This window comes from Physella acuta, unplaced genomic scaffold, assembly GCF_028476545.2.
Source record: "Physella acuta isolate Inbredline_101_S28 unplaced genomic scaffold, ASM2847654v3 ptg001783l, whole genome shotgun sequence".
NCBI classification, from domain to species: domain Eukaryota; kingdom Metazoa; phylum Mollusca; class Gastropoda; family Physidae; genus Physella; species Physella acuta.
Window position 1 is genome coordinate 39,122 of NW_026733293.1, and position 26,882 is coordinate 66,003.

Consider the following 26,882-nt stretch of genomic DNA (forward strand, 5'->3'; position numbering starts at 1 on the left):
AATTTAGGCTGTGATTATTTGAAGTACACTTCTAGTTCTAGAATACTAACTATATAATATGGTTTGCTTCATTATTAAACATTTTACTCTTGGAAATCGCATATAGATCTAATATCTGTTATTTCAAGAGGTTATTTTTTGTTTAGAAAAACACCTTGTTTAATATAAAATACATGCCAATATTTCAAACATTTCTAATTCCGAATTTTAGAATAGTCTAGTATCTAGAAATTTAAAAAAAAAATATTTTTACATATAATTAATGGCCAGTGTTTTAAAAACTTTTCTGGCAATGTTAGATGCAAACGCAGTCTTCCAGGCTAGGCCGCGAAAGTTTGAGAAAAGATGGATACAGTAACACAGTCAGAAAATATTATGTCAAGTACTCCCAAAGAAACAAGATCTTCCGTTGTAAGGATTAGATACGTGATGTAGATTTAGATATAGAATCTAAATAGATTTAGTTGTAATATTAAAAATAAATTTAAAAGGATGTTGGTTTTAGATCTTTGTCAAGTGCAAACGAAATGCTGCTGCCGAGAGAAAATCGGACAACAGTCACAACAGTACACAAATCGCATTTTCTCTAGATCTAGATATCTAGAGTCTAGACTAGTCGGTAAAACTCCTTTTTAGCGTATTTTATTCCCCGCTTCTCGTTCACCTCCAGTTGAGCGTATTTTATTATAAACATAACTATTAACTATAATTAACTGAAACACATAAACGAAAGGAAATCACTCTGGCACTCTGCCTATTTCTTTATGAATTTTTAGTGCAATTTCCATTCTGGAGAATTGCGTTTATTAACCCGTCATTTCTGGATGTATGAATGGATGGATGGATGGATGTGTGTCCGCAGCTTTAAGTCGTATCTCCTCCTCAACGAAGCAATATCGATGACTAGTTCCAAAAGCAATTATGTTAAGCAAGTTGCGAGGATGAACATAGGCCATAAAAATTACGGGTTTCTTTCATGGATTTCCCGGAAAAGCCAAAAAACCTTGAAAAAATGCAGTTTTTGGCCCATATCTCGGCAACCAGACCACTTAGCGACTTGAAACATGTACCAATCGACTCCTGCCATAATTTAGAACAATATTGCAGAAGAAAGTTTTGAAAAATACCCTTTCGTTCGGTCACAAAAAATTTTTTTAATTAATTAAAATTTGGACCGAATTAGTAAGCATATTTATCCAACCACACCACACGCGTCATCACGTTCAATAGCTGCGCCATCACGTTCAATGGCTGCGTCATCACGTTCAGTAGGCGCGCAATGGTTTTTAGTCATGTAACTCTATTGTAAATAAAACATGTAAAATACTGAAAAAAAAATTAATAAAAAACGTTTTAATAACTAACCAATGGTTTTACTAACCCTGCTCTTGATTTACGCTACGACAGAGCTATTTTTAGATAACATAAGGAAATTGTGCTTAAATGTCACTAGACTTTTTAATTAACTTGTTTATTTTGGTTTAGTTTTTTAAATTAATTTTGTCAAAACTTGAGATAAATTCTAAACTTGGAATATTGAATGTGAACTAATTAGTATTTAGATCTAGATTTAACTTTTTTTTTCTTTTTGAAAATATGTTCGTGTCAGTTAAGATTTTCATGGCAATGGGTAAAGTAGAAACGCATAGGCCTAATAAACATAATTGCATGGCATGATACTAGATCTATAAATTAACTAACATGAACTCACAATGACCCTTAGCTATGACGTATGCTCAGATGCTGATAATTAAAGTCAATGTGAACCCTTGACCATGTAGGGATTTTTCTCACGCCGACGATCACACGCTATTTAATTAAACTGTAATGCTTATTGAGAACATTTTTTGGATGATTATAGATACCGATACATTGGAATCTTCATACAAATCTATGTTAAAATTCAACCAAAATATTTAAATTATACATTGATTCACTGTTTTTTCTTTTGAATTACTTTCAGGATCGGCATGAAAGAAAAACTTTGCAAACCTTACAGCCTTTGGTAGCAGTCACACCTCGTCGTGTTGGTAAAAGTGTGTCCTCATTTTCTAAAGATTCCTTTGGTGTAACATCTGTAAGTTATATTGAGTAATTTATTAGTAACTCATTTAGTAACAGGATTAAGTCTATGACTAAGGAACTACATTATTTAATTTTTTTTTTCAGAAGACTCCATCCTCCACCAGTATTCTTAAAATTTATAAAGACACCAAGGCGCCAGATGCCTGCTCACATGTTCATTGCACAAGACAAACACAAACAGAAGATTTCTTGCTGCAGGACTTAATACAGGAGCACATCCGCGCAGATGATTTTGATGATAGTGGTCGAGTGTCAGGATATATTGACGATCTTGTGAACAATGGTTTGTTTTGAATAGGTTTCATTTTTAATTCCAACTATAAACTTTTCTGGGGAGGGACCTGGAGGGTCAGGTTCTTACTAATAAACTTCTGTTGTAGCTAAAAGGAACCAATGTCAACAACAGTCATAAAGTATATTTCATTACATAAATTCTAACAACAAAACATGTATTAAAACTTCCGTTGGTTAGTAGTCAGTTGCAAAACAAAATCTTATTTATTTAGCATTTCTTTCTATAGCTTAAATTGTAACTATATATACCCCGAGTAATCAATTGAAGACTGGCAACACTATTATGCTGATATTTTGAGTTAAAATATGGAGGGAAAGAAAATCATAAGCAAAGACTTGTTGTTGAATCCTGTGTGATACAAAGCCTGTTAAAATTCAAAAATGACTGGTCACATGGGAATGTAAAGTAAATTTTTTTCTGTTACAGATGAAGTATCAGAAACATATTGGAAAGATTTAGCGGAGGAAAGGAGAAGAGGCCTAAAGGAAGCACTGGTCGAAAATGAAAGAGTAAGAATGTTTTAAATAGTTTCTTCCACTGTTAACATTATTAACATAAATAGATTGTATCTGGAAAGTAGAGCATTTCAATTTACTATTGTGTATTAAAGGTTTAGTAGGTTTTGAGTTTGAAATTACTATGGTAAATCTATTACAACTTTATGATGCGCTTTCTGCAGCTGACAATAGAAGTAGAAAAGTTACGTGAGGAAAACACAAGACTGTCTGAAATAGCACAAGAAGCTGAAGCTCTGAAGGAATTACTCAAGGTAATCCTCTTTAGACAAGAGTTGTTTTTTTTTATTGATGAGTGTATTTATTGTTACTGTTGCATTTGCCACTGCTTTTGCAGCCATTGAATCATGTTTAAAGCACATCCCTTATTGAAGTGTTGGGGAAAATTATCAGAATGCTGGAGTCAGAAATACATTTATTTGCTTTTTCTGTATAAAAGTAAAGTACCTAAAAGTACCCTTTCAAACCCTAACATTCCACTGAGCAGGTGACATAGAGTTCATATGCTTTTGTTAACTTAACTCTTTGAGACCGTAACGACGCTCCCAGCGGTCGGTCCACCGGCCTGCCATACCGTAACGACGCTCCCAGCGTCCAATAAAATTTTCTCTCTTTAATTTGTTGTTTTTCGGAATCCAGGTTTTTAATCGTAAATCTAGGTCATGATAACGCTAGAGCGGCCATTTTTCGTTGTATTTACTTCTTGTAGTTTTCTCGTTAGATTGATTTTTGTATTTTATAGAATTTTTTGTGTAAACCAACTCGAAAAACAGCATTTTTTAACACTGGGGAATGCCATTCTGCGGACGCGTCTAAACGTTTAGGTCGCCGCATTATAAAATTAACGAAAATTAAAGTATTTATACTAAGACTAATCGGATCCATGATTTTTGTAGATAAATGGAGGTACTTTTGTTTTCTATGAATAAGAACTCATGAAAAGTTATTCTTATTATTAATTTTCCCAACAGAAGCGTAATATTTGCACGAAAAAAACAACTCTTTATTTTTTCTTCTTTAAAACTAAGTAATTATCTTTCTTCAATAAATAAATAATTCCTTAAAATTTATATCAGTGTGTAGGGTATTCAATTACGATTAATTTTTATCAGTAATGTGTGGGGTTTAAATTAACGGGTAAAAAGATATGGGTCATTTAGCCGCAGGGGTACTGATAAAAAATGAGGGGAAAAAAATAATTCCGGCAAAACGTGAAAATAATTACAGGCTAAAAGAGGGTATAATGTGAGTACTACTATGCCCTGCTGTCTCTCTTTGTGTGTTGTATCATTAATACTATTATTGATAGCGTGTGTGCAGTGGTGTGGTCTAGTGGTAGAACTAACACTTGCAAACCCATAAGTCACTAGTTCAATTAATGTTCAAATGCTCAGTCTGTCCCTTGACTTGAGACACACACCCATACATATTGAGACAGGTAGTGCAATGCACCAGGGAAGGAATCAAAACACCTATAAAGAAATTTGTTGTCTGTCAATAAAGCTGAGAGAAATTCTTGATTTCTCCTTTTGTTGTGGTTTGCCTGATATAACAATAACAGCATTCCTTGAGCCAAATCTGACCATTTACAAGAGACTGTGTGACAGTTGGAGCCAAGTTTACACATACTGGTCTATGACATGTGGATGTAATGTCACATGTACTTGTAATATGTTTTGATTGTATATTTCTGTGTTTTTTTCTGTGATTTTTTTAACTTGTAAATTGTACGATGTGATATTGGTGAGCTGATGTTAATGGGTTTTGACTATACATTTTTAGGATGTGATATCTGATGATGAAGAGGCAGAAAGTCCTGAGGATACAGAAACACAGATCCAAGAACTTGACCAATCTGGTAAGGGCCCAAAAAATTTTTTCTTGTGTAATACTGTCTAGTGTTTAATATCATTTTTATCTGTGCCTTTTCAAGACTTTTTGTTGGTGTATTTCAAATTTTGTTAGTAGAAAGTTAAATTCAGAATGATTGTTACTATAGGTGTTAATTCAGTTCTTACTTTTTTTTATAAATGCATGTCAAGGCCTAAGTGCACATACCACTATGGAATAATAACCCATTTGTGGTTCATGTGAAAGAATACATCTTGTCGCTGTATAGTCATTCCAGAATTGTATACAGCATAAGTAAAATCTATTCAGGGAACTAATTCAATTCAAACTATGCTGTAAAATAACAAATTTAACACCATGTATTTTGTATTATCTGTTATACATACAAGTATCCATATTAATTAACATCTGTTTTCTGTATTAGAGGGTTTCATCATTGCTTTTTCATAGTGTAACAAAAGTGAGAAATCATAGTTGCTTATACCTTCTATATCTTAGCACAAGAGCCAAATCACAATTCCACCAGTGTAAAGGACCAGCCTGACCTATCAACCAACCCGATGAAATCTGATGATGAGGGCTCATCTTCCTAATACAGTTCTACTTTTAAACAATGTCAATGCAGTATTTTAAATGTCAGTCAAGTTTTTATTGTTATTTTATTCAACTTTTCAATGAAATGTAAAATATATTTGTTTAATTGGACACAATCTTTCATACATTTGAACTGGGATCTGTAAACACTTGATTTCAATTTTTAAATTTACTTTTTGTAAGAAAATCCATGTTTGGCATCCTGTTTTTTGTTTTTATCATTAATGAAACAATAAAACAATATGCTGTACATTTGTTGAAAGGACTAGACAAAAAGGACTATGGACCCCTCATCAGAATGGCTTTTATATTAGGATTGATTGTATGTTAGTACTAGTGTACAAACTAAAGTTTCAGTGAATCAACATATCAGTCAATTATTTCTTCCTTTACTTTTAGTTGGTTTATTGTAAATGTTGAAAGTCCCACATAACTTGTTTTATTGTTAGCCAACTAGGCAATGGTGTCCATGTATGAAGTCTTGACAGTTGTATGACTTGTTGGATTATTTTCCAGCATTTGTAATATACTCAAAGAGAATTAAAATATGCCTAGTCTTTTTCATTAAGTTTTTTGTTTTAGTTAATTTGTACTAAATAAATATTTTTGGTTCTTAAGTTTGTCTAAACAGTTGTTGAAAGTTAATTTACACATAGTAATTGATATTCATTGGATGCCCTATTATATTATATTAAAATAACTATGCTTTGAGCAAGTAATGTACAATTTTAATACTGAATAAAAAAAAATGAATTTGTTCTTTTAGTAGCTGAATTATTCAACATTTTTCAACTCATAGCTCATTGGAATCAGATATTACTCTACACCAAACTTACACATTTAAGCAAAGTAATTTTGAAAAAGGAATAGAGACAACCCACTTTTTGTGCATCAAGAGAATTTTTTATTAAAAAGGCAAAAAAAATGTTCAACAATGGAATAGTAATTACGGTACTTTACATGTTGGTGACTGAAAAACAGCAATCGATGAAGCCAAATCAGTGAGGAACCCAGTGTATGCAACTAGCAACATGATTTTTTGCCATTTACAAGTTACAAGGAAAACAAACCTTTCCAAAAGGGACCTTAGCAAAAACGTTTTGCAGTCAACAGACCAGTTAAAAACCTTGAATATCTTCGGTTAAAAAATTTCAGTGAAGCAACGTCAATGCTTATAAGGAAGAAAGAAAATTCAGATGTAATTGTCAATACTCCAGTGGTTTAACATGTCAGAACTAGTTTTTTATATTACATGATCCCATTACTTTACTACTCAACATGAAGAATAATAAATTATTTTCAAAATACTTTGAAACAAATGGAATCCGTCCTATCAACTTACTAATTTAAAATTATTTTCAATCTTATTTATTAAAAAAAAAAATTATAGAATTAAAAGTCAACATTTGTATGGGATGGCGTGGTTAAATGGTAGAGTATACATCTGCTAACCTGGAAGTCCTCTAGTTTGGGTCTCTGCACATCCCATGGTCCATTCAACTCTGATGGGTATCTGACTTTGGGAAAGTAAAGGCAGCTGGGCATAGTGCTGACCACACTTTCCTTCAACTGTCCATGGGCCATCAGATCCAAAATGGAACTTAACTACTATTTGTTTTGTGGAAAACTGAGCCAATTTCTTAATCTTTAAACTTTAGTTTTTTATCAAGCTGTATTTTGACTACCCCTTCCACCTTTTTTTTTACGCCCTTTCAAACAAGTCATCGATTGAAGTTACTATAGTGAAACAAATTTAACACACCATACATTTTAGGTACACTGTGGCACCCACCTGAAAGAACATTTCATAGACCATAATACTAGAATTGATAATAACCCTGACAGCATGATAGAATACTTATCATTGCTGCCGAAAACATGTATATTGTGTCCCTACGTATCTTAAATAATTATGACAACATATATGTTTGTCCTTACAAATCTTTAAAAGATATTTAAAAAAAATTTCTTTTTCCTGTTCACCATAATGCAGGCTAACGACACTTTATTAGTTAGAACCATGGCATTGCATTGTAACACTGAAACACACCAACTGGGAAATTTGAGAAAAAAAAGTGTTGTACAATCTGTTGCTAACATTTCTACCTGTGATCAGTAACTTTCAACATTTCTAACTGTGACCAATAGTTCACTAACAATTATTCTTAAAAATGTAAACTTGTAAAAAAGCAATGGCACAATTTCGTTTAACAAAAGTATATTTACAAATAAACAAAATTAAATTAATAAAGCACTTTTACATATAAATTAGTTAGAAAACTAATGAATCAATTTTAACAGTAAATTGATTTTTAAAAATGATTTCCTTTTAAAATGTGACAAATTAAATTCAGTCCTTTTATTTTGGTAATACAAAAATCCACCTATACACTTTTGCTATGAGGACAAGCAGCAATACAATACTACTCTTGAAGTCCAAATTTCATTAGCTTTTTTCAGCAAAGTTTTAAATATGTTTTCAACAAACTAACTATAATAATGAAGCCCTTGATATGAAAAACAAAACAAAGGGAAGTAGCATTGCTTGTTGTCAATATCTCTTATAAAAGTAGCAAATGTCCTTAAAATAGACAAGAACAAAAGTTCAGTCCTTACAACAAGTCATCCATACAATCAATTTATTTTTACATAAATCTACAAAATATGTACCAGTCTAAAAAATCTAAAACTACAAACGATAAAAATTGATGAGTTTTAGCCTGAGGTTGAAGACAAATATTTCCATGAACAATAATACTAATAGTTGATAATTTTAAAAATGGTTGTTTTTTTTTCTTTTCTATGGCAAAGCAAGATGGAATGTTGAAAGCAAAATACATTTAGGAATTTATAAATGTGATCTGTTATATCAACCTAATAGCACGAAGAAAAGTTTTAAAAGTTGAGTAACCCAAAGCAATTTTAATGGTGATCAGTTTGAAATTGTTTTTTGTTGTTTTTTTTTTCATTTGTAATAAAGACAGATTAATGCAATAACAAAATGACATTTGTTGAAAATAATATTCAATTAATAGAGGCAATTATATCTTTGTCACTGGTCTTCTATGTGGAATCCAGCAAAGCATAATCCAGTTCTATCTTTATCCTTATTATCACTGATCTTCTATGTGAAAGCCAGCTATAATCTAAGCTCATCTTTTTTTCATTCTAGAATTACAATTCAACTCAAGTCAATACCAAGAGGGACAAGAGCTATTTTTTAATGTCTCACAATGTCAGAGCTAACAGCTTCTTAATATTTTAATAATATAGGGCCTATATGGAGAGGCGTCACGAGGGGGTGGCGTGTATTGTACCCGATGACACCATTTAAGGGGGTGACACCAAGATAAAAATTGTAAAATATATAATAGACTTAATCAAAAGCTTTAGTTGGGACGAAGAACCAAAGAACCAGAGTTAAATTACCAATCTTGAACCTGTGGTCCAAGTTCATGTTTCTGACTTCAGTTACTTAGATCTAGTAAAGATGTGAAGAATAAAGCAGTATTAAAAAATTGTACCAGTAAAGGCAAAAGTTAGTTTAAAAAAAAAAAAACTTTTTACATGAAATACTTCAGGAAGCTTTATCATACTATGTACAAAGACATTTTTTTTACATTTATGAAGGTACTCTTAAAGATCAAACTCAAGAATGAGTATTAAAACAAGTGAAGCAGCTAAACCAAAGTGCACAATGGTAGAAAATCATAGTGTACTTCGTGAGGAAACGTTACTAAACACTATATTTAATACTACCTAAATGGATGCCTACACTATCAATACAGTGCCCTTGTGAAAAAGAACATATACACAGGCAACATATCAAGGCCAGCATTGAAGAAAAAAAAATCAACTGCATTTGCATAGAAAGCATGAACAAAATAATATAATACATTGTAAAAGTCAACTTTCAAACTTATATTTAGAATAACTACTAACTACTATTGTAGAAATTCTCATTTAGAACATTTGTAATGGCAATATTACTTTTCCATCAATTATTTTTTTTACATCAACAAGAGTATAACTATAAGTTAAAGAAGTAAAAGTTGGATGTAAACAGATGACAAGTTGAATTGTATTGCCATGTAGTTGAGTATCATTAAGCATGTTTACCAACTGGCAAGCATAATCTCATTTATCACTGGATAAAAATAAACTGGACATAAATAAGTTATTAGAAATGAATACTGGCCTTTGTGACAAAACTATTTTATTCACTAAAGATGTCTAAACAGTTTCTGTGCCATGTGGAATAAGTGATGTGCTGGATAATTTCTAAGACATGTTAAGTGCCAGATACATTTCTAAAATGTGGGGTTAAAAATTATTTTGTGTTTTTTTTTGTGCTTTAAAATTTGTAAGGGTAACATTATTTTTTTTTCCGCTTCAGACAAAATTAAATTTCAATTTCCAAATGATTCATTTTAAGAATTAAGAATTATTACTTTATTGGCTGATATTTATGTTTTAAAATTAAAATTTCTGTTACAAATACATGTTTGTCCACTATATTTATATTGCTGTTAAATTTTTGTAACGAGAATTTCCTATCCATAAATCAAGGCTTATAGAAAGACAATGGTGCACAATGTCATAAAATACAAAGTTAAAAGAAATAATATCACATACATTAACCAGAATATTTGGAAGGATCATTCCATATTGTTAATCATCAAAAACATCTGGTATCCATGTTAACATATTAGAATTACAATGAAACATTATCTATAAAGACCACAAAAGAGGAATGATTTAAGTAAATGAACACCTAATTAGTGCATGAACTATGATGTCATTTTGCTGCATTCGGGTCTGCTATATACAACTGCCACTGTCATCCAGGTATATCTGAAAAATAACTTAATCACAAAGCAAAAAAAAAATACTTCACACATTTTAAATCAAACATGGTTTAGAGAAAATTGTTTATAATTAAAAAAAAAACTGTCTGTGATAACAAAGATAAAATATTGCAATAAATATTTGCCAGCCCTATGATGATACATTGACAATTTTCACTAACATATCTTTTGTACAATGTAATGACTATTCAACAAAGAATACACTCAACATCTCAATGACTTAACAGAAACGCACATCCATTTGTAATTAAACACAAAAGTAAATTATACTGGTAAACCTGGCATGGTTTCTTGTGTTATTTTGAATGAGATTTGTGCTGAAACCTGGCACATTTGCTCTTGTGTGATTTTGAATGAGATTCATGCTTAAACCTACAAAAGAAGACACGTTTTTCAAAACAAATGCAAATTCTCATGTTGAATGTGCGGAGTAGGAGAGCAGTGAATAAATGCAAATAAGAAAAATATCTACTCTAAATACTTTTAACTTGAATTGTAAGCAAAAAGTTAATTTACGTTACACTTAGCAATACTTTTAACAACAACAGTTTGATAATAAATTAAATTATTAATTTAAATTAACCCACACACCACTAACACCATCAACAATCAGCTCCTTATTAGACAGTGCCTGCCTTACAATTAAAACCTTTATGAGAAGTTAAAAGACTTTGAATTCACAGGGAAAATTAGAAATTCACACAACTTTAAGATTAAAAGAAAAAAAGATCACAGATTTTTAAAAAAAATGGTGTTACGATAATCAAATCACTAAAGTAGATTGTTAATTCTTGTATACCAGTCAAGATTGTAGCTACAGCTAATAAGTAATTTATACAATTAGGGCAGCAAACAGCTATGGTACCACTGAATGTGCTGGTAGAAGCTGTTTTTACAGCAACTTTTAGGTTTTATGCTATTCCATTAAAGCTTTTTCGAAAAGCTATCTGACCACTTTCCTAGATGAAATATTTTATCTACTACTTAAAAAATTATTCCTAAACAGATCAATTAAGCCAAACAGATAACTTAGAAGTGTATAGGCTACATGAAAATATTAACCAAGAAATAATATTAAAGTGTTTTCAAATATACAGAACAAACAATTTTAAAAACCTGTGTAAAAAATGATTAAGGAAGAAACAAAAAAGTATGTGTAGAGAAATATTAAGGAAGGGAAAAACATAATAAAAATGTAAACATAATGGAGGTTTCCAATGCTGCACAGGGAGGTGAAAACTGCTGTTAAATGGAGGATTGATGGAAGACATGTAATAGACTCATCACAAATTTTCCTAAGCAGTGATAAACATAACAAAATCACAAATAAATATGAATTTAAAAAAAATTATTTCCCTGATGTTTACACATCTTAAATGGCAAGTAGAAAACTAGAAAACAATGAATTGAAAACTACTTAAAATTTCTCTGATAAAGAACAGAAAAAAATGAGGCTGAGATGATTCAAAAATTTTTGTTAAACATGATTCATATTAATATTTTATTTTAAAAAATATTAAAACTATCATAACAAAAAGAATTGTGTTGAAATATTGTTTTAAATGTAGCTTATTAATTTTATTTGATTTATTTGTTGAAAAATAATATAGAAATTTAACAGAAAAGAAAACAGTTTAAATTTGCATCTCATACATTTTATAGTTTAAAAATCATTGAGTTAGCAAGAAAAAAACAACCTCTTTAAAAAGTTGAAGCAGAAATAAACCTAAACAAAACACTGTAGCAAAACAATTTATCATAGCAATGCTTTTGAAGGAAATTAACTGCAAATTATAAACAGAACACAAAAAAACTTATTGAATAAGAATAAAAATTTAACTTCCTTTGCAATACCGCAGCACAATTTTCATCCATGCAACATCTATCAATGCTATCATAAAAATGTTTATTATGTTTTGAAAACATTTAATTTAAAACAAGACTTGGTCCCTAATAGAAACACACATATATTGCCAAAACATATCACACTATCTACCTGAATTATCATGATTTAAATTATAAATAAATTACCATGAGATGTAAAAAGAAATGAGGTGAAAAAAAAATTCTCTTTCTTTATATTTCATAAGGAAATAAAACTCAGGCATTGTTTGCTTATCTGTATATCAGAACAATACTTGTATAGGTTAGTTGAAACTCCCTAAACCAGAGAATAGTCCTAGAACTAATCCAAAATCTATCCTTACCCAAACCTTAAACTTCGGGTGTACAGTGTTTCTTCCAGACTTTTTTCTCCGGGGGGGCACTTGAAATCTTCGGGAAATTATATAAATTTCATTTCGTTCGGGGGGGGGGGGGGGGGGCGGTAAAAATTTTTCGGGGGGGGGGCTTTGCCCCCCCCGAAGAGATGCCTGGAAGAAACTCTGTGGGTGTACCAGAGCTAAGCCAACAAAACCTAAAATTTTATTACCCTTAAGATAAGAGAATGTTGCAGGAATGAGCTTTTCTTTGTATGAACCCCTCATGTTTGACATAAATATCGCTAAATGTTGTGTAGAAACATAACAAAGACACAACTAATACAGATTTGTCTAGTAGACAAGCAGACACAAGACAGACATATGCCTATAGAAGACAAGCAGACAAATGACATTTAAAAAATAGCAGACAAATTACAGACATATCATGAAGGCGGGCAAATGATACACATAGAGTAGACTAGCAGACAAATGAGAGACACATAGAAGACAAATGACAGACATATTGAAGACAAACGACAGACATATAGAAGACAAGCAGACAAATGACACAAATAAACAAGTAGCTATTACAGGTCTACCTTAGCATAACACCAGCAGTTAACTGATACAAGAAAACACGACAGAAACAAGACACACACAAATCAATGACGTAAGCAACCTACACGGATACATATATGACAGCCTAGCGATGCACAGTGGAAGAGTGTTACATCATAACGTGTTATTCTACAGTCGTTGTGACGCAAAAGAAAAATAAAACCAAACTACCATGATGGTGCACAACTTTGAACACAATTGTGGGAGTAATAAATACTAGATTCTAAGTAAGCCTACGAATGAAATGGAACATTCGCTGAGTCAAGGTAATCCAAAGCATGTGAATCCTTGTAACAGATCTAAGCATTAATCTGAATGAGTTTATATATTGTAGGCGAAGGAGCTCAGCATCTTATCTGAATATGGCTTTGTACATAGGCGGATCTATGGGATGATGAGTGGGACTTTTGCTACCCCCAAAAAATTGGGGTGAAAATTGAGAAAAATGTAAGCCATGAAAAATTAACAAATCTTTTGCATATTTTTGTATATTTTATGATATTTTATATAAAATGTTCAGTTCTTAATGTTTCACAATATATACTTGAATAGCTATAAAACACTGAGGCTTAGCCCCCCCCCCTTCTCAAAATGAAACGCTAGATCCGCTTATGGCTTTATGTACAGGCCTACTAATGCAACCTTTATTGTTACAAGTAATATATTAAGCCTATAATCTAAATAGTTTACATACAATATACTTAGCCAATAAGACTACGTGTCGTAGGTTTAGCTCAGACTATACAAATTGTTACAGTTAGCTCAACGCTACACAGTGGAAGTGTAAAAAGTCTAGTCTGAAATACAGAGATGGCGTTATGGTGAAGTGGACTAGAGGTAAGAAGAAAAAAAATAAAACATAACGCAATGAAAATTTGGTTGAAAAAAAATATGGAGTAAATATCACAGGAAAAGTTGATGATGATAGTCATCAAAAGGGCAGACGATTTCATAACGTGGGCATCAAAAGGGCATACAAATCATCACAGGGGGGCATCAAAAGGGCAGGCAGTTTTGATGCTGCCCCTTATGAGGGCAGATATAAATAAGCTTGACCATCCACGAAGCAGCTTTGCGAAGCTCTTCTTCCCGGAGAAATATACAAGAGACAGATCGAAGTGTTCACGGGTTGCAAAAGTGAAGCAAAGTAATCCCATGCTTTTTCGTGTTGATACTTCAAAAAAAAAAAAAAAAAAACACTACCACGCGCATGCGCAACATGGCTTAAAGTCACCGGCTTGAGATTAAACTGGTATAAATGCCATTCATGAATATCACTACGCATAAATTAGAGAGTAGGAAGCGTTTATATTTTTATTTAGACAATGGTCTCTCCTTTATACATAACACCGTCATCCGAATACGCGCGGAAGGATCTGTTCCGCTGAAAAACGTAATCGGAAGCGGATTTCTTCAAGGAGATGCTGGTGGAGGACTCCCCTTGCGACCATCGTGCCGTTGAGCTGGTTTTGTGCTTGAAAGGGTTAACCCCAGTCACGTGCCCGTTCATGTACGCCACCATGTTTGACCCCGCCGACGACTTCCGGGAGCTGGATTTTTCCGAGTCGGCGGAATCGTAATCCGAGCCGTCGCCGCCCCGGCAACGAGGGAGAGTCGCCCGGGACTGGACGTGGCGGTAGAAGAGCGTGAAGTTGTTGGAGATGACGGGGATGGTCAAGGCCACGAGCAGGACGCCGCAGACCGAGCAGGCGGTGCCGACCACGTAGCCGATGGGCGTCTTGGGGTAGATGTCGCCGTAGCCCACGGTCGTCATGGTGATGATGCTCCACCAGAAGCCCATGGGGATGGTCGGGAAGTTGTCGCCGCCCTCCGTGGTGTTCTTCCGCTCGGCGTAGTAGATCATGGTTGAGAATATCAGCATGCCGATCAGGAGGAAGATGAACAACATAAGGAGTTCTTGGATGCTTGCCTTGATGGCATACACCAACACCTAGCAATAAACAGTAAACATTAATTGTAATTTACACCTAGGACGTATATATATATATATATATATATATATATATATATATATATATATATATATATAACATATATATATATATAACATATATGTATATATATATATATATATATATATATATATATATATATATATATATATATATATATATATATATATATATATATATATATATATATATATATATATATATATATATATATATATATATATATATATGTAAATACTAAACCCTACACATAAAATATCTTACATACGATATTTCCGAAAGAGGGAGGTAACTTGCAACTAAAACGTTATGATAAGTTACATCCCTTGGTTTGTTGTGTTGTGATATAGTGCATTAATATGCGTACAGTTTACTAAACTTAAAAGCTGTTTCCTCATATCTCTTTAAGAGTCTACACAAATCTATAGTGTGAAGTGTTGAAAATTGGTTTGTGTGTTGAGAAGACGGGGGGGGGGTGTATTTTTATTCTAATTATTCTGTTTTATAAAAGCTATAATTTTTTTAATTTAATAAAATTTTAAATATTTTTATCTTAGCGTTATCTTACAACAAATGGACAGAGACAATTTTCAGTAACCTATTGCCATATAAAGGTAAAGTTTAAAAAAAAAAAATTCATAATAAACGTTTTAATAACAAGCTTTTATGTAATGATGCACTAAAAAGTAGAAAATAAATTATACACTACTATTTAAATTACTATAAAGAAAAGCGTGGGTCACTTTAGTACTTTAGTACCTATTGGATACCTTTACTAATATTTGAAAAGAGACCCACGCTTTTCTTTATAGTAATTTAAATAGTAGTGTATAATTTATTTTCTACTTTTTAGTGCATCATTACATAAAAGCTTGTTATTAAAACGTTTTTTATGAATTTTTTTTCAGTACTTTACATGTTTTTTTTGCAATAGTGTTACAAGACTAAAAACCATTGCGCGTCTATTGAACGTAATAGCGCGCCTACTGGGTGATGGCGCAGCTATTAAACCTGATTGAACGTGATGACGTATGTGGTGTGGTTGGATAGACATGCCTACTAATTCGGTCCAAATTTTAATTAATTCATAAAAAATTAATTAGGCATCCAATTAAGTCAAATTTAGATTCAGATTGCATTGTCTTCATGTCTTGACCCACGTGCCAACTGTGAATCGTATCGGTCAAGTAGAACTGTCCGAATTTTCACTCCTGCGTTTCCATCTAGACTGACGACAGACTGTCGACAGACTGTCGACAGAGGAAGTGAGTTAAAAAAATTCATAAAAAACGTTTTAATAACAAGCTTTTATGTAATGATGCACTAAAAAGTAGAAAATAAATTATAGACTACTATTTAAATAACTATAAAGAAAAGCGTGGGTCACTTTAGTATCTATTGGATACCTTTACTAATGTTAAGGAAGACACCCACGCTTTTCTTTATAGTTATTTAAATAGTAGTCTATAATTTATTTTCTACTTTTTAGTGCATCATTACATAAAAGCTTGTTATTAAAACGTTTTTTATGAATTTTTTTTTTCAGTACTTTACATGTTTTATCTACAATAGAGTTACATGACTAAAAACCATTGCGCGCCTACTGAATATCACGTTCAGTAGGCGCGCAATGGTTTTTGAACGCAGCCATTACGTGGTCGTGATGGCGCAGCTATTGATGACGCGTGTGGAGTGGTTGGCTAGACATGCCTACTAATTCGGTCCAAATTTTAATTAATTCATAAAAAATCAATTAGGCATCCAATTAAGTCAAATTTAGTTTCAGATTGCATTGTCTTCATGTCTTGACCCACGTGCCAACTGTGAATCGTATCGGTCAAGTAGAACTGTCCGAATTTTCACTCCTGCGTTTCTATCTAGACTGACGACAGACTGTCGACAGACAGAGGAAGTGAGTTAAATAAAAGCTTGTAATAAAAGCTTGTAAAAACAACAACTGTGGGAGAGGTACTATAGATATGAATATTTGAAAGGGAAGAATGTCTGATTTGATGTAGGGCCTACCTTATTGTACTTATCATTCGGGCTGCTCATAATATTTATATTTTATTTTTCTTTAATCCCAAATTTGTCATAGCTCTACTTATTAGACACCCCCCCCCCCTCAGCCCACCACACCTACAAGACAAATCCCCTGAATTACCATTTAATTACACCTTTGCATCTTCATGTTTAAAAAATACAATTGTAATTAGACATTTTATATAAGATATGTGTATAAAGAGCCCATCATAAATGAATGAAAATACATGTCAGAAAGAATTTTACTATTGTAAATCTGTATCAGTCTTCATTCGATGATGAAAAGTATGATACTAAAGCGAACATGGCAAGGCAAACTGACGCTAAACATTTCATGTAGAGGCAAAAAAAAGTAGCCTACAAGTTTGACAATCAATTTGTCCCATACAAATCTATTGTACCATTCTTTCCAAAGTATTTTAAGCTCTGTGACGTACATCATCTTATCCTATCGGTGCCTAGGACTTACAAGGGCCGCAATAAACAGTGGGAGATCTTCTCCCTTTTTACAGGTTTTAGCAGAGGCGTAGCGACCCTTCCCGGCGCCCGGGGACAAACTTTTGATTTGCACTCCCTCCCTCGAACTTTCGATTTGCACCCTCGAACTTTCGATTTGTTTCTCCAACCCATTTTGGCGCCCCCTAAGGTCGGCGCCCGGGGACTTATTCCCCCCCCCCCCTCGCTACGCCTCTGGGTTTTAGTGTGAACTTCCTTACTTGGTTACTCTAGCGCTGTTTTTTTAAAAAATAGAAATATGTTTGCTAAACTTTTGTTCTATTCCCAACCTAGGGGACCAGGGTGCTAGCTTTTGGTTTGACCATCCCCCCCCCCCACCAACGCATATCTTCCCAGCTTGGTTCAACATGCCAGGGGTTTCTCAATGTCCACCGCTCTCTCTCCCCCCCCCCCCCCCGCCCTTCCGAAAAAAATGGAATTATAGCAAATATATACTTTTACCAGTGCCCCCCCCCCTTCCGAACGAAATGGAATTATAGCAAATATATACTTTTACCAGTGTCCACCCCCCCCCCCTTCCTTCCGAACGAAATGGAATTATAGCAAATATATACTTTTACCAGTGTCCACCCCCCCCCCCCCCTTCCGAACGAAATGGAATTATAGCAAATATATACTTTTACCATTGTCCGCCCCCCCCCCCCTTCCGAGAAAAATGTCTGGAAGAAACACTGCTGCTAAGCCACGACAGTACAACACATAGATCTGTGTGGCAATATCGAATCTTTTCTCAAAATATTTGTTTAAACACATGAGCTGGTCACAATTTCTCTATTCATTTTGTGAAAGTATTGTCGTGGTCAAGTCGGTAAAGCTCATGGTTGCTAAGCCGAAAAGTCTCGAGTTCAAACCCTCGGGCAGATGAGGCTCGTTAGCTGGGGACAGACACTCTTCTAGGAGATACAACTCCAAAATAAAAAATCAAAATCTTGGTTGGACAAAGGCTATGGAAGTAAATTCGAAAAGAAAAGCAGGCTGAAATAGGAGTCAATGAATGGTGCTTAACCAGTTGACACGTATACTTAATTGTGTTGGAGTGGGATACCTTCGAACACTAAAATTAAGAACGAAGAAGAAGAAGAAGATGCAAACAACTGAAGGACATTTGAAATAATGTCACCGAAAGTACTTTAAAACATGCCATCAGCTAAGAGCATTGTTTGCATTTAGAAAATATAAAGCCAATACAAAGTAAAATGTTATCAAATTAATTTACAAATGTCTCCATTAACTAAATGCTTTGTGTGTAGACTGGGAATTTAAAGTAAATTATTATTACATTTTTCCATAGCTAAAAAAATTTATCAAATCATCGGTGCCACATGTCATCAGAATGGCACGTTTAGACATGGCCTAATTATTGGATGGATTGTATTCATCGATCGATTGCCAACGTACAGTTGATGTAATGTGGATGTATCATGTTATGGGTGATATATTGTAGTGTGTGACCTGTAATAGAATCATGTGACAGTACTATATACATATTTTATGAGATTGTACCTCGCTGCACAATCGTGAGTATATAATGTGAATGTATCTTGTGATTGTCGTAACTGTATCTTGTGATTGTCGTAACTGTATCTTGTGATTGTGTCTCGTAATTGTATCTTGTGATTGTATCCTGTACTCCCCTTGTGATTATATAATGTGACTAACCTATGAACGTGTGATGTGATTGTCTCCTGTGAATAAATTATGTTTGATGGCATCGTGTGGATGTATGATGTGAATAGTTTATGTGATTATATCATGCGATTGCATGATGTGAATATTCTAAATTATATAAATTATAATTGTAAATACATATTATACGTAAATATATGATATATTATATGTAAATATATAATGTGATTGCATGATGTGAATATTGTATGTAAATTTATCATGTGATTGTATCATGTTAATATTGTATGTGAATGTATCATGTGATTGTATGATGTGAATATTGTATGTGAATGTATCATGTGATTGAATGATGTGAATATTGTATGTGAATGTATGGTGTGAATATTGTATGTGATTGTATCATGTTAATATTGTATGTGAATGTATCATGTGATTGTATGATGTGAATATTGTATGTGAATGTATCATGTGATTGTATGATGTGAATATTGTATGTGAATTTATGGTGTGAATATTGTATGTGAATGTATCATGTGAATATTATATGTGAATGTATCATGTGATTGTATGATGTGAATATGGTATGTGAATGTATGGTGTGAATATTGGATGTGACTGTATCATGTGATTTTATGATGTGAATATTTTATGTGAATGTATAATGTGGTTGCAGTATGTGAATATTTTATGTGAATGTATCACGTGATTGCATGATGTGAATATTATATGTGAATGTATGGTGCGAATATTGTATGTGATTGTATCATGTGATTGTATGATGTGAATATTTTATGTGAATGTATGGTGTGATTGCATGATGTGAATATTATATGTGAATGTATGGTGTGATTGTATGATGTGAATATTTTATGTGAATGTATCATGTGATTGCTTGATGTGAATATTATATGTGAATGTATTATGTAAATGAAATATGTGAATGTATCATGTGAACTTATCACGTGACAGTATCCTGTGACCCACTTTTAGCGCTTGGTAGTGCTTCACGAGGTGGAATATCCTGAACATTCGGATAATCCTCAGGATAAACATAATCTCGATGACAAAACGCTCGTTCAGGTAGCAGGCCTGCATGCTGTCTGATTCTGTGAAGATCACCTGTCAAAACAGGACGTATCTGTCAATCATTGGGACAAGAATGAGCAGTGTGGGAATATGGACAGTGTGGGAATGTGGGCAGTGTGGGAATATGGACAGTGTGGGAATATGAGCAGTGTGGGAATATTGACAGTGTGGGAATATGGACAGTGGTGGAATATGAGCAGTGTGGGAATATGGACAGTGTGGGAATGTAGGCAGAGTGGGAATATGATCAGTCTTGGAATATGGGCAGTGTGGGAATATGAGCAGTGTGTGTGTGCGGGGGGGGGGGGGGTGAGGTATGGACAGTGTAGAGGTAAGGATGGTGTGGAAATATAGGGGCACTTATGTTGAGAAACCTATAACTTACATTAAGAAGTACTAATCTATGACTTCCCTGACCATATAGATATAGAGGCACTAATCTATGACTTACTTGAACATATAGAGGCACTAATGCTAGCAAATCTATGATATTCATCAAAGAGCGAACAAATTTAAGTTTGTCTGGTGCAAATATGAATCTGAAACAACAAAGTAGTGAAAGTTAGTTGCAGTTAAATACATTTCTTTCATAGATCATTGCTACATTGAGTTTTCGGGCAGATTTAGATAAACGGATGACGTTTATAAATAGGAATTTTTTTCCTGAGATCATTTTACTTGTTATCATTTGTGCTGATACATTTTCTCTTGATATCTTTTGTCCGTGAGATCATTTGTCCATGATATTATTTGTCCTGGTATATTTTCTCTTGATATCTTTTGTCCGTGAGATCATTTGTCCATGATATCATTTGTCCTGGTATATTTTCTCTTAATATCTTTTGTCCGTGAGATCATTTGTCCATGATATTATTTGTCCTGGTATATTTTCTCTTGATATCTTTTGTCCGTGAGATCATTTGTCCATGATATCATTTGTCCTGGTATATTTTCTCCTGATATCTTTTGTCCGTGAGATCATTTGTCCTTGAAATAATTTGTCTGTGCGATATTTTGTCTTGGATATTTTGTCTGAGGTAGTTTGTCCTGAGATCAATGAAGACATTTTAAAACTCTAAATTTTGCATTGTCCAATGGATTAAGACGTGTATTCTCCAAACTCAGAAACACTGCGGCTATGGTCGACTTTTCTATGGCCAGAAAAAAGACAGCGTTTGTTGGCCAAAATTAAAATCTTGTCTAGTAGTTAAACACCCACGCTTTTTTTTATTTAGGAGAGAAAGCACGTACAAATGCCATGTGTTGTAATAAAGATATGAGAATTTCGGCTATCTCAGCTTTCGAGTGCGTCTCGGTGAGAAAACTCATCTCTACAGCTCACAAAATGTCTCTTTACCAGCCATGGTGTAAAGCGTAAGACCTTAGTGTAAAGAGTAAAACATTGGTGTAAAGAGTAAAGAATGGTGTAAAGCTTAATAATTTTGTGTTAAGCGTAAGATCCCGTATGTAAAGTGTAAAACCATGATGTAAAACATAAGACCTCGATGTTAAGAGTAAGACATTTGTGTAAAGTGTAAGACCCGGATAGCTTACAGCCTTGTATGTAAAGCGTTTAACCTTGGTGTAAATCGTAATTTACCTGAGGATAAGTTCCAATGTAAAAAAGACTGTGCATATGATATCAAGGGTGTTTAAGGCTTCGTGTGACTTCATCACCTGCAGATTGACAAAGGTAGAACAAAAATAAATAAATAATTAAATATTAAACGTTGAAGTTGTCATAAAAAAAGTCGTTTAGTACACTACTGAGGAATTATTTTAAGTTTCATGGGAGATTTGAACATGTTTTCCCGTTCGTGCTCAAGACATGGGGCAGATAAAGTAGAGTTCATCTACTTCAGTGACCTCGGGATTTGAGGGAGTAGTCGGATCATCACCATGCCAGCCGCCTAAATTTTCCCTAACGTGAGTTAGATACCCATTTCAGATGGTGGAGACAGGGACGTATAACTGAGTTGAGCCCAGTATTCGAACTCGAGACTTTCTGGTTAGCAGTCTAGCGCCCTACCGCTAGGCCACGCCGTCCCATTGCATGGGGTTTTTAGGGGAGTAATTATACGTTTCATGCGGTATTCAGAGGAGTCGAATTATACTTTTCATGACGTATTTAAAGAGGTCGAGTTATACGTTTTATGGGTTATTTTGAAGGGTCTAAGTTTCTTGGGTCATTTAGAGAGGACTAATTTTAAATTTCGTGAGTTAGAGAGTCTAATTATAAGTTTAGTTAGAGAGTCTAATTATAAGTTTAATTTGACAATTAAAATTTGTTCGAATTTTAAATTTAATGGGGTATTTAAAGGGGTCTAATTATACGTTTCATGGGGTAGTTAAGATTGTAGATTTAAAAGCTTCATGTGGTATTTAAAGGGGTCTAATTATACGTTTCATTGGGTAGTTAAGATTGTAGATTTAAAAGCTTCATGTGGTATTTAAAGGGGTCTAATTATACGTTTCATTGGGTAGTTAAGCTTGTAGATTTAAAAGCTTCATGTGGTATTTAAAGGGGTCTAATTATACGTTTCATTGGGTAGTTAGCATTGTAGATTTAAAAGCTTCATGTGGTATTTAAAGGGGTCTAATTATACGTTTCATTGGGTAGTTAGCATTGTAGATTTAAAAGCTTCATGTGGTATTTAAAGGGGTCTAATTGAAGAGCCCAGTGCTAAAAGTACTTAAGTCACATTTTTGTGAAAATCAAACCAAGCATTGATCGTTATTCCTCTAGTTTAACTTTATCTTATAAACAAATAGTGATACTGAAGAATTTATTTAAGTTGCTCCTCCAAACAAACAAATAATATAAAAACGTAATGTTTTATAGTTAATTTTAATCTTTGAACTCATTTTTCTCAAAATGTTGTTTTTGTGACTTAAGTACTTTTAGCACTAATTTCTTCAATTATACGTTGAATGCGGCATTAACATGAGTGTGACCCTAATTTTCATACAGCCCTAAGAGGAGTGATCACAAACTTCATGGGGGCATTAAGAACAGTATGCTCTCAAAGACGCTTAGAGCACCCTCGCTCGGCTAAGCCTTAACTTTATTTTCTGTTGTGGTTTTAACACGTACAAAGGGCCTTAACCAGATAAAAAAATTCAACAGGGGAGAGAAGTGGTAGAAGTGCAGACACAATGCGGGACATTTTCAAAGATTTTTTTTTTACAATAAATAGTTCAACTCTACATTTTTCAAGAAGCCTGCACCACTCCCCCCACCCTACCTCATTGGGTTAACTGCAGTTTTTTAACGCCTATCACCCAAAGCCCTTGACTCCATTTAAAATAAACTTCAAAGAATGAAAAAAAAGTATTTTCAGAAATGTAAATTTAATTTAAAAAAAAAGAAAGATAATTTGATTTATGATATGACGTCAGGGAAACGCAAACGTTAGCCAAAAATGAACACGTCTGAACATTTTATCAGGGGTACTAAAACACACATTCTGATATGACTAGAATTTTTCTTCTCACATTCTGATATGACTAGAAATTTAAAAAAAATTTTTAATATCTCTCTGACGTCTTAATCCATCAGAAACACAGACGGACTGAAATATTTATAAATTGATTTTTATGTATTTATTATTTGCGGACATTGAGGTTAAGAATTGATTTTTTAAAACCAGAAAATGATGTTAATAAACACATAAAAACCGAATTGAGCAAAAGTGTAAAAAAAATATAATTTAAAATAATGAGTAGGTGAATCCCTTTCGACATATGGCCGAACATACATTAGACATATGGCCGTCAATACATTAGATATATGACCATAGATTAGACATATGACCGACCTTACATAGAAATATGACCATACATTAGACATATGAACATACATTAGACATATGACTATACATTAGACATATGACCGTCAATACATTAGACATATGAACATACATTAGACATAAGACTATACATTAGACATATGACCGAGCATACATTAGACATATGACCGAACATACATTAGACATATGGCTATACATTAGACATATGACCGACCATACATTAGACATATGACCGAACATACATTAGACATATGAATATACATTAGACATATGACCATACATTAGAATTATGAACATACATTAGACATATGACCATACATTAGACATATGACCATACATTAGGCATCTGACCGACCATACATTAGACATATGACCATACATTAGACATATGACCATACATTAGACATATGACCATACATTAGACATATGACCATACATTAGACATATGACCATACATTAGGCATATAACCGACCATACATTAGACATATGACCATACATTAGACATATGACCATACATTAGACATATGACCATACATTAGGCTTCTGACCGACCATACATTAGACATATGACCATACATTAGACATATGACCATACATAAGACATATGACCATACATTAGACATATGACCATACATTAGACATATGACCATAAAGATTTAACTCAGACAAAAAAACCCACAAAATTAAAATTTATGACAGTAACAAAAATATGTTTTACAGTGTTATTTGAAAGGGATCTATGAACAGTAGAACTGGGGGAGGGGGGGCGCAACTGGTGACACTAGACCTAGTGACGCCACTCTCCGCAACACAACATCCACACTGGTACCGTTGATCAAGTCAAAGTAGAGGGGTAACGATCACCGTCTAGTTTTATGTTCACCAATATGTATCATTACACATCCCTACTTTCTTCATTAAAGTCTCCAGACTGACGTAGACTAGTCTGAGCGGAGTCCTTGATTTATTAACTACTCAACATTGTAAGTTACCTTCATCGTGAAAGTTTACAGTCAGATTCACTGATTTATTTTCTAGATAAAAAAATATATCAATAAAAAAAAATTCATAATTACAGTAATAATCAGAATCAATGATAACTATATAACAAGAAAATATAATTTAGTCTCACAGTCTCACTATCAGAAAATATGATTTTGTCTCACTATCAGAAAATATGATTTTGTCTCACTATCAGAAAATATTATTTTTGTCTCAATATCCGAAAATATGATTTCATCTCACTATCAGCAAATATGATTTTTGTCACACTATCAGAAAATTTGATTTTGTCTCCCTATCCAAAAACATAATTTAGTCACATAGTCTCACTAGTTACCCATCTACTAAAGTTTAAACAAGTAATAATTTATCTAAGAGTTAGCTATAGGCCTGCTATAAAGTATTTACACTATTTACCGACGAAATCATTTATTGACGACTCCATTCATCTACCCAGCACGCTAGATTCGAAAAGTTTTTGGTACTTTACCTGCACTCTAACTCTACCTTCTGAGGGGACGGGTTTAAACTAAGCCAATTTACCTAACGTGCTAACAGGCACCTGCGCTAGTGATGCGAGCTCGGCCATTCATTTATTCAATAGCTCACCTCAACCCCTCCCCCCCCCCGGTCCTGGCATAATTGGATGTCTGCCCGGGGAGGAGACGAAGGGCTAGAAATTGGCACTCGTGATCTAATGATAGCTCTGTAGGTCACGTGACGAGAGAGAGCCGCCACCCCCCCCCCCCCCCCCCTCTCCCACCCTCACCTTATCGATGATGGGTAAAACCCCATCAACTTATCGCTAAATGGGACCAACAATTTTCTATTACCGATAGGGAGCCCACAGTGATGTCCCCTTACGGGCCTAGAGGCGAAGCCCACACTTATTTGTTCCGGTACGTTTCGCCGGATCGCAATTTACTTTTTAAACATTTGCATGTCCCTCGTCCTTCTCGTGACATCATTGATGAACCGTGCCATCATCTAATTAAGTAATTACACTCTCTTTTCAACTAATTTTCTCTTTCTCTCTCTTGATATATATATATATATATATATATATATATATATATATATATATATATATATATATATATATATATATATATGTATATATATATATACATATATATGTATATATATATATATATATATATATATATATATATATATATATATATATATATATATGTATATATATATGTATATATATATATATATATGTATATATGTATATATATATATATATATATATATATATATATATATATATATATATATATATAGTCGTATACATATATACATATATACATATATATATATCCCTGATATATATATATATATATATATATATATATATATATATATATATATAATCCCTAACATGTAAACTACATAGACATATAAATAAGTAAATAACCAATTCACACACACACACACACACACATATATATATATATATATATATATATATATATATATATATATATATATATATATATATATATATATATATATATATATATGTGTGTGTGTGTGTGTGTGTGTAAAAAATCCAACTCTGTACCGCAATTCTATTCAGACATCTCGTAACTGTTTTTTAGGCAATCTCCGAAATTGAAATATTACAAAACCTTTCTTTTGCGTACAACAGACAGCCAGCAAAGAAATTCTACTTTGATAGGAGCGACACAAAAACACATCACATTTTATTTTTTCTCTCTCCGAAGGAAAGGATTTAACAAGGAAAAGACCATCATTCATTTCCTTCTGTTTTAAGCCGGTCTCTGAGC

At 33.3% G+C, this 26,882-nt stretch overlaps 2 protein-coding genes across 4 annotated transcripts in view; one reads left to right on the forward strand and one right to left on the reverse strand.

Moving 5' to 3' along the window:
- The first annotated feature begins 303 nt into the window (after positions 1 to 303).
- LOC131930469 (geminin-like) lies at positions 304 to 5,809 on the forward strand. Of its 3 annotated transcripts, none has more exons than XM_059286970.1 (7): positions 304 to 411; positions 1,964 to 2,077; positions 2,170 to 2,368; positions 2,807 to 2,889; positions 3,060 to 3,149; positions 4,678 to 4,753; positions 5,245 to 5,809. In XM_059286970.1, exons 1-7 carry the CDS (start codon positions 346 to 348, stop codon positions 5,337 to 5,339), a joined length of 723 nt encoding a protein of 240 aa, XP_059142953.1. In that variant the 5' UTR covers positions 304 to 345; the 3' UTR covers positions 5,340 to 5,809. The 3 variants fall into 3 exon arrangements, with proteins under 3 accessions (XP_059142953.1, XP_059142956.1, XP_059142954.1); XM_059286973.1 differs by having other exon boundaries at positions 5,251 to 5,809; XM_059286971.1 differs by having other exon boundaries at positions 2,173 to 2,368.
- Positions 5,810 to 14,265: 8,456 nt separating this feature from the next.
- Positions 14,266 to 26,882, reverse strand: part of LOC131930470 (potassium voltage-gated channel protein Shaw) — a 55,562-nt gene continuing 42,945 nt past the window's right edge. The window contains exons 4-7 of the mRNA XM_059286974.1: positions 21,875 to 21,951; positions 20,726 to 20,813; positions 20,173 to 20,307; positions 14,266 to 14,978 (exon numbers count right to left, since the gene is read on the reverse strand). Coding sequence (XP_059142957.1) covers positions 14,346 to 14,978; positions 20,173 to 20,307; positions 20,726 to 20,813; positions 21,875 to 21,951 — 933 coding nt within the window. The 3' untranslated portion in view covers positions 14,266 to 14,345. The remainder of the gene's footprint in view (positions 14,979 to 20,172; positions 20,308 to 20,725; positions 20,814 to 21,874; positions 21,952 to 26,882) is intronic.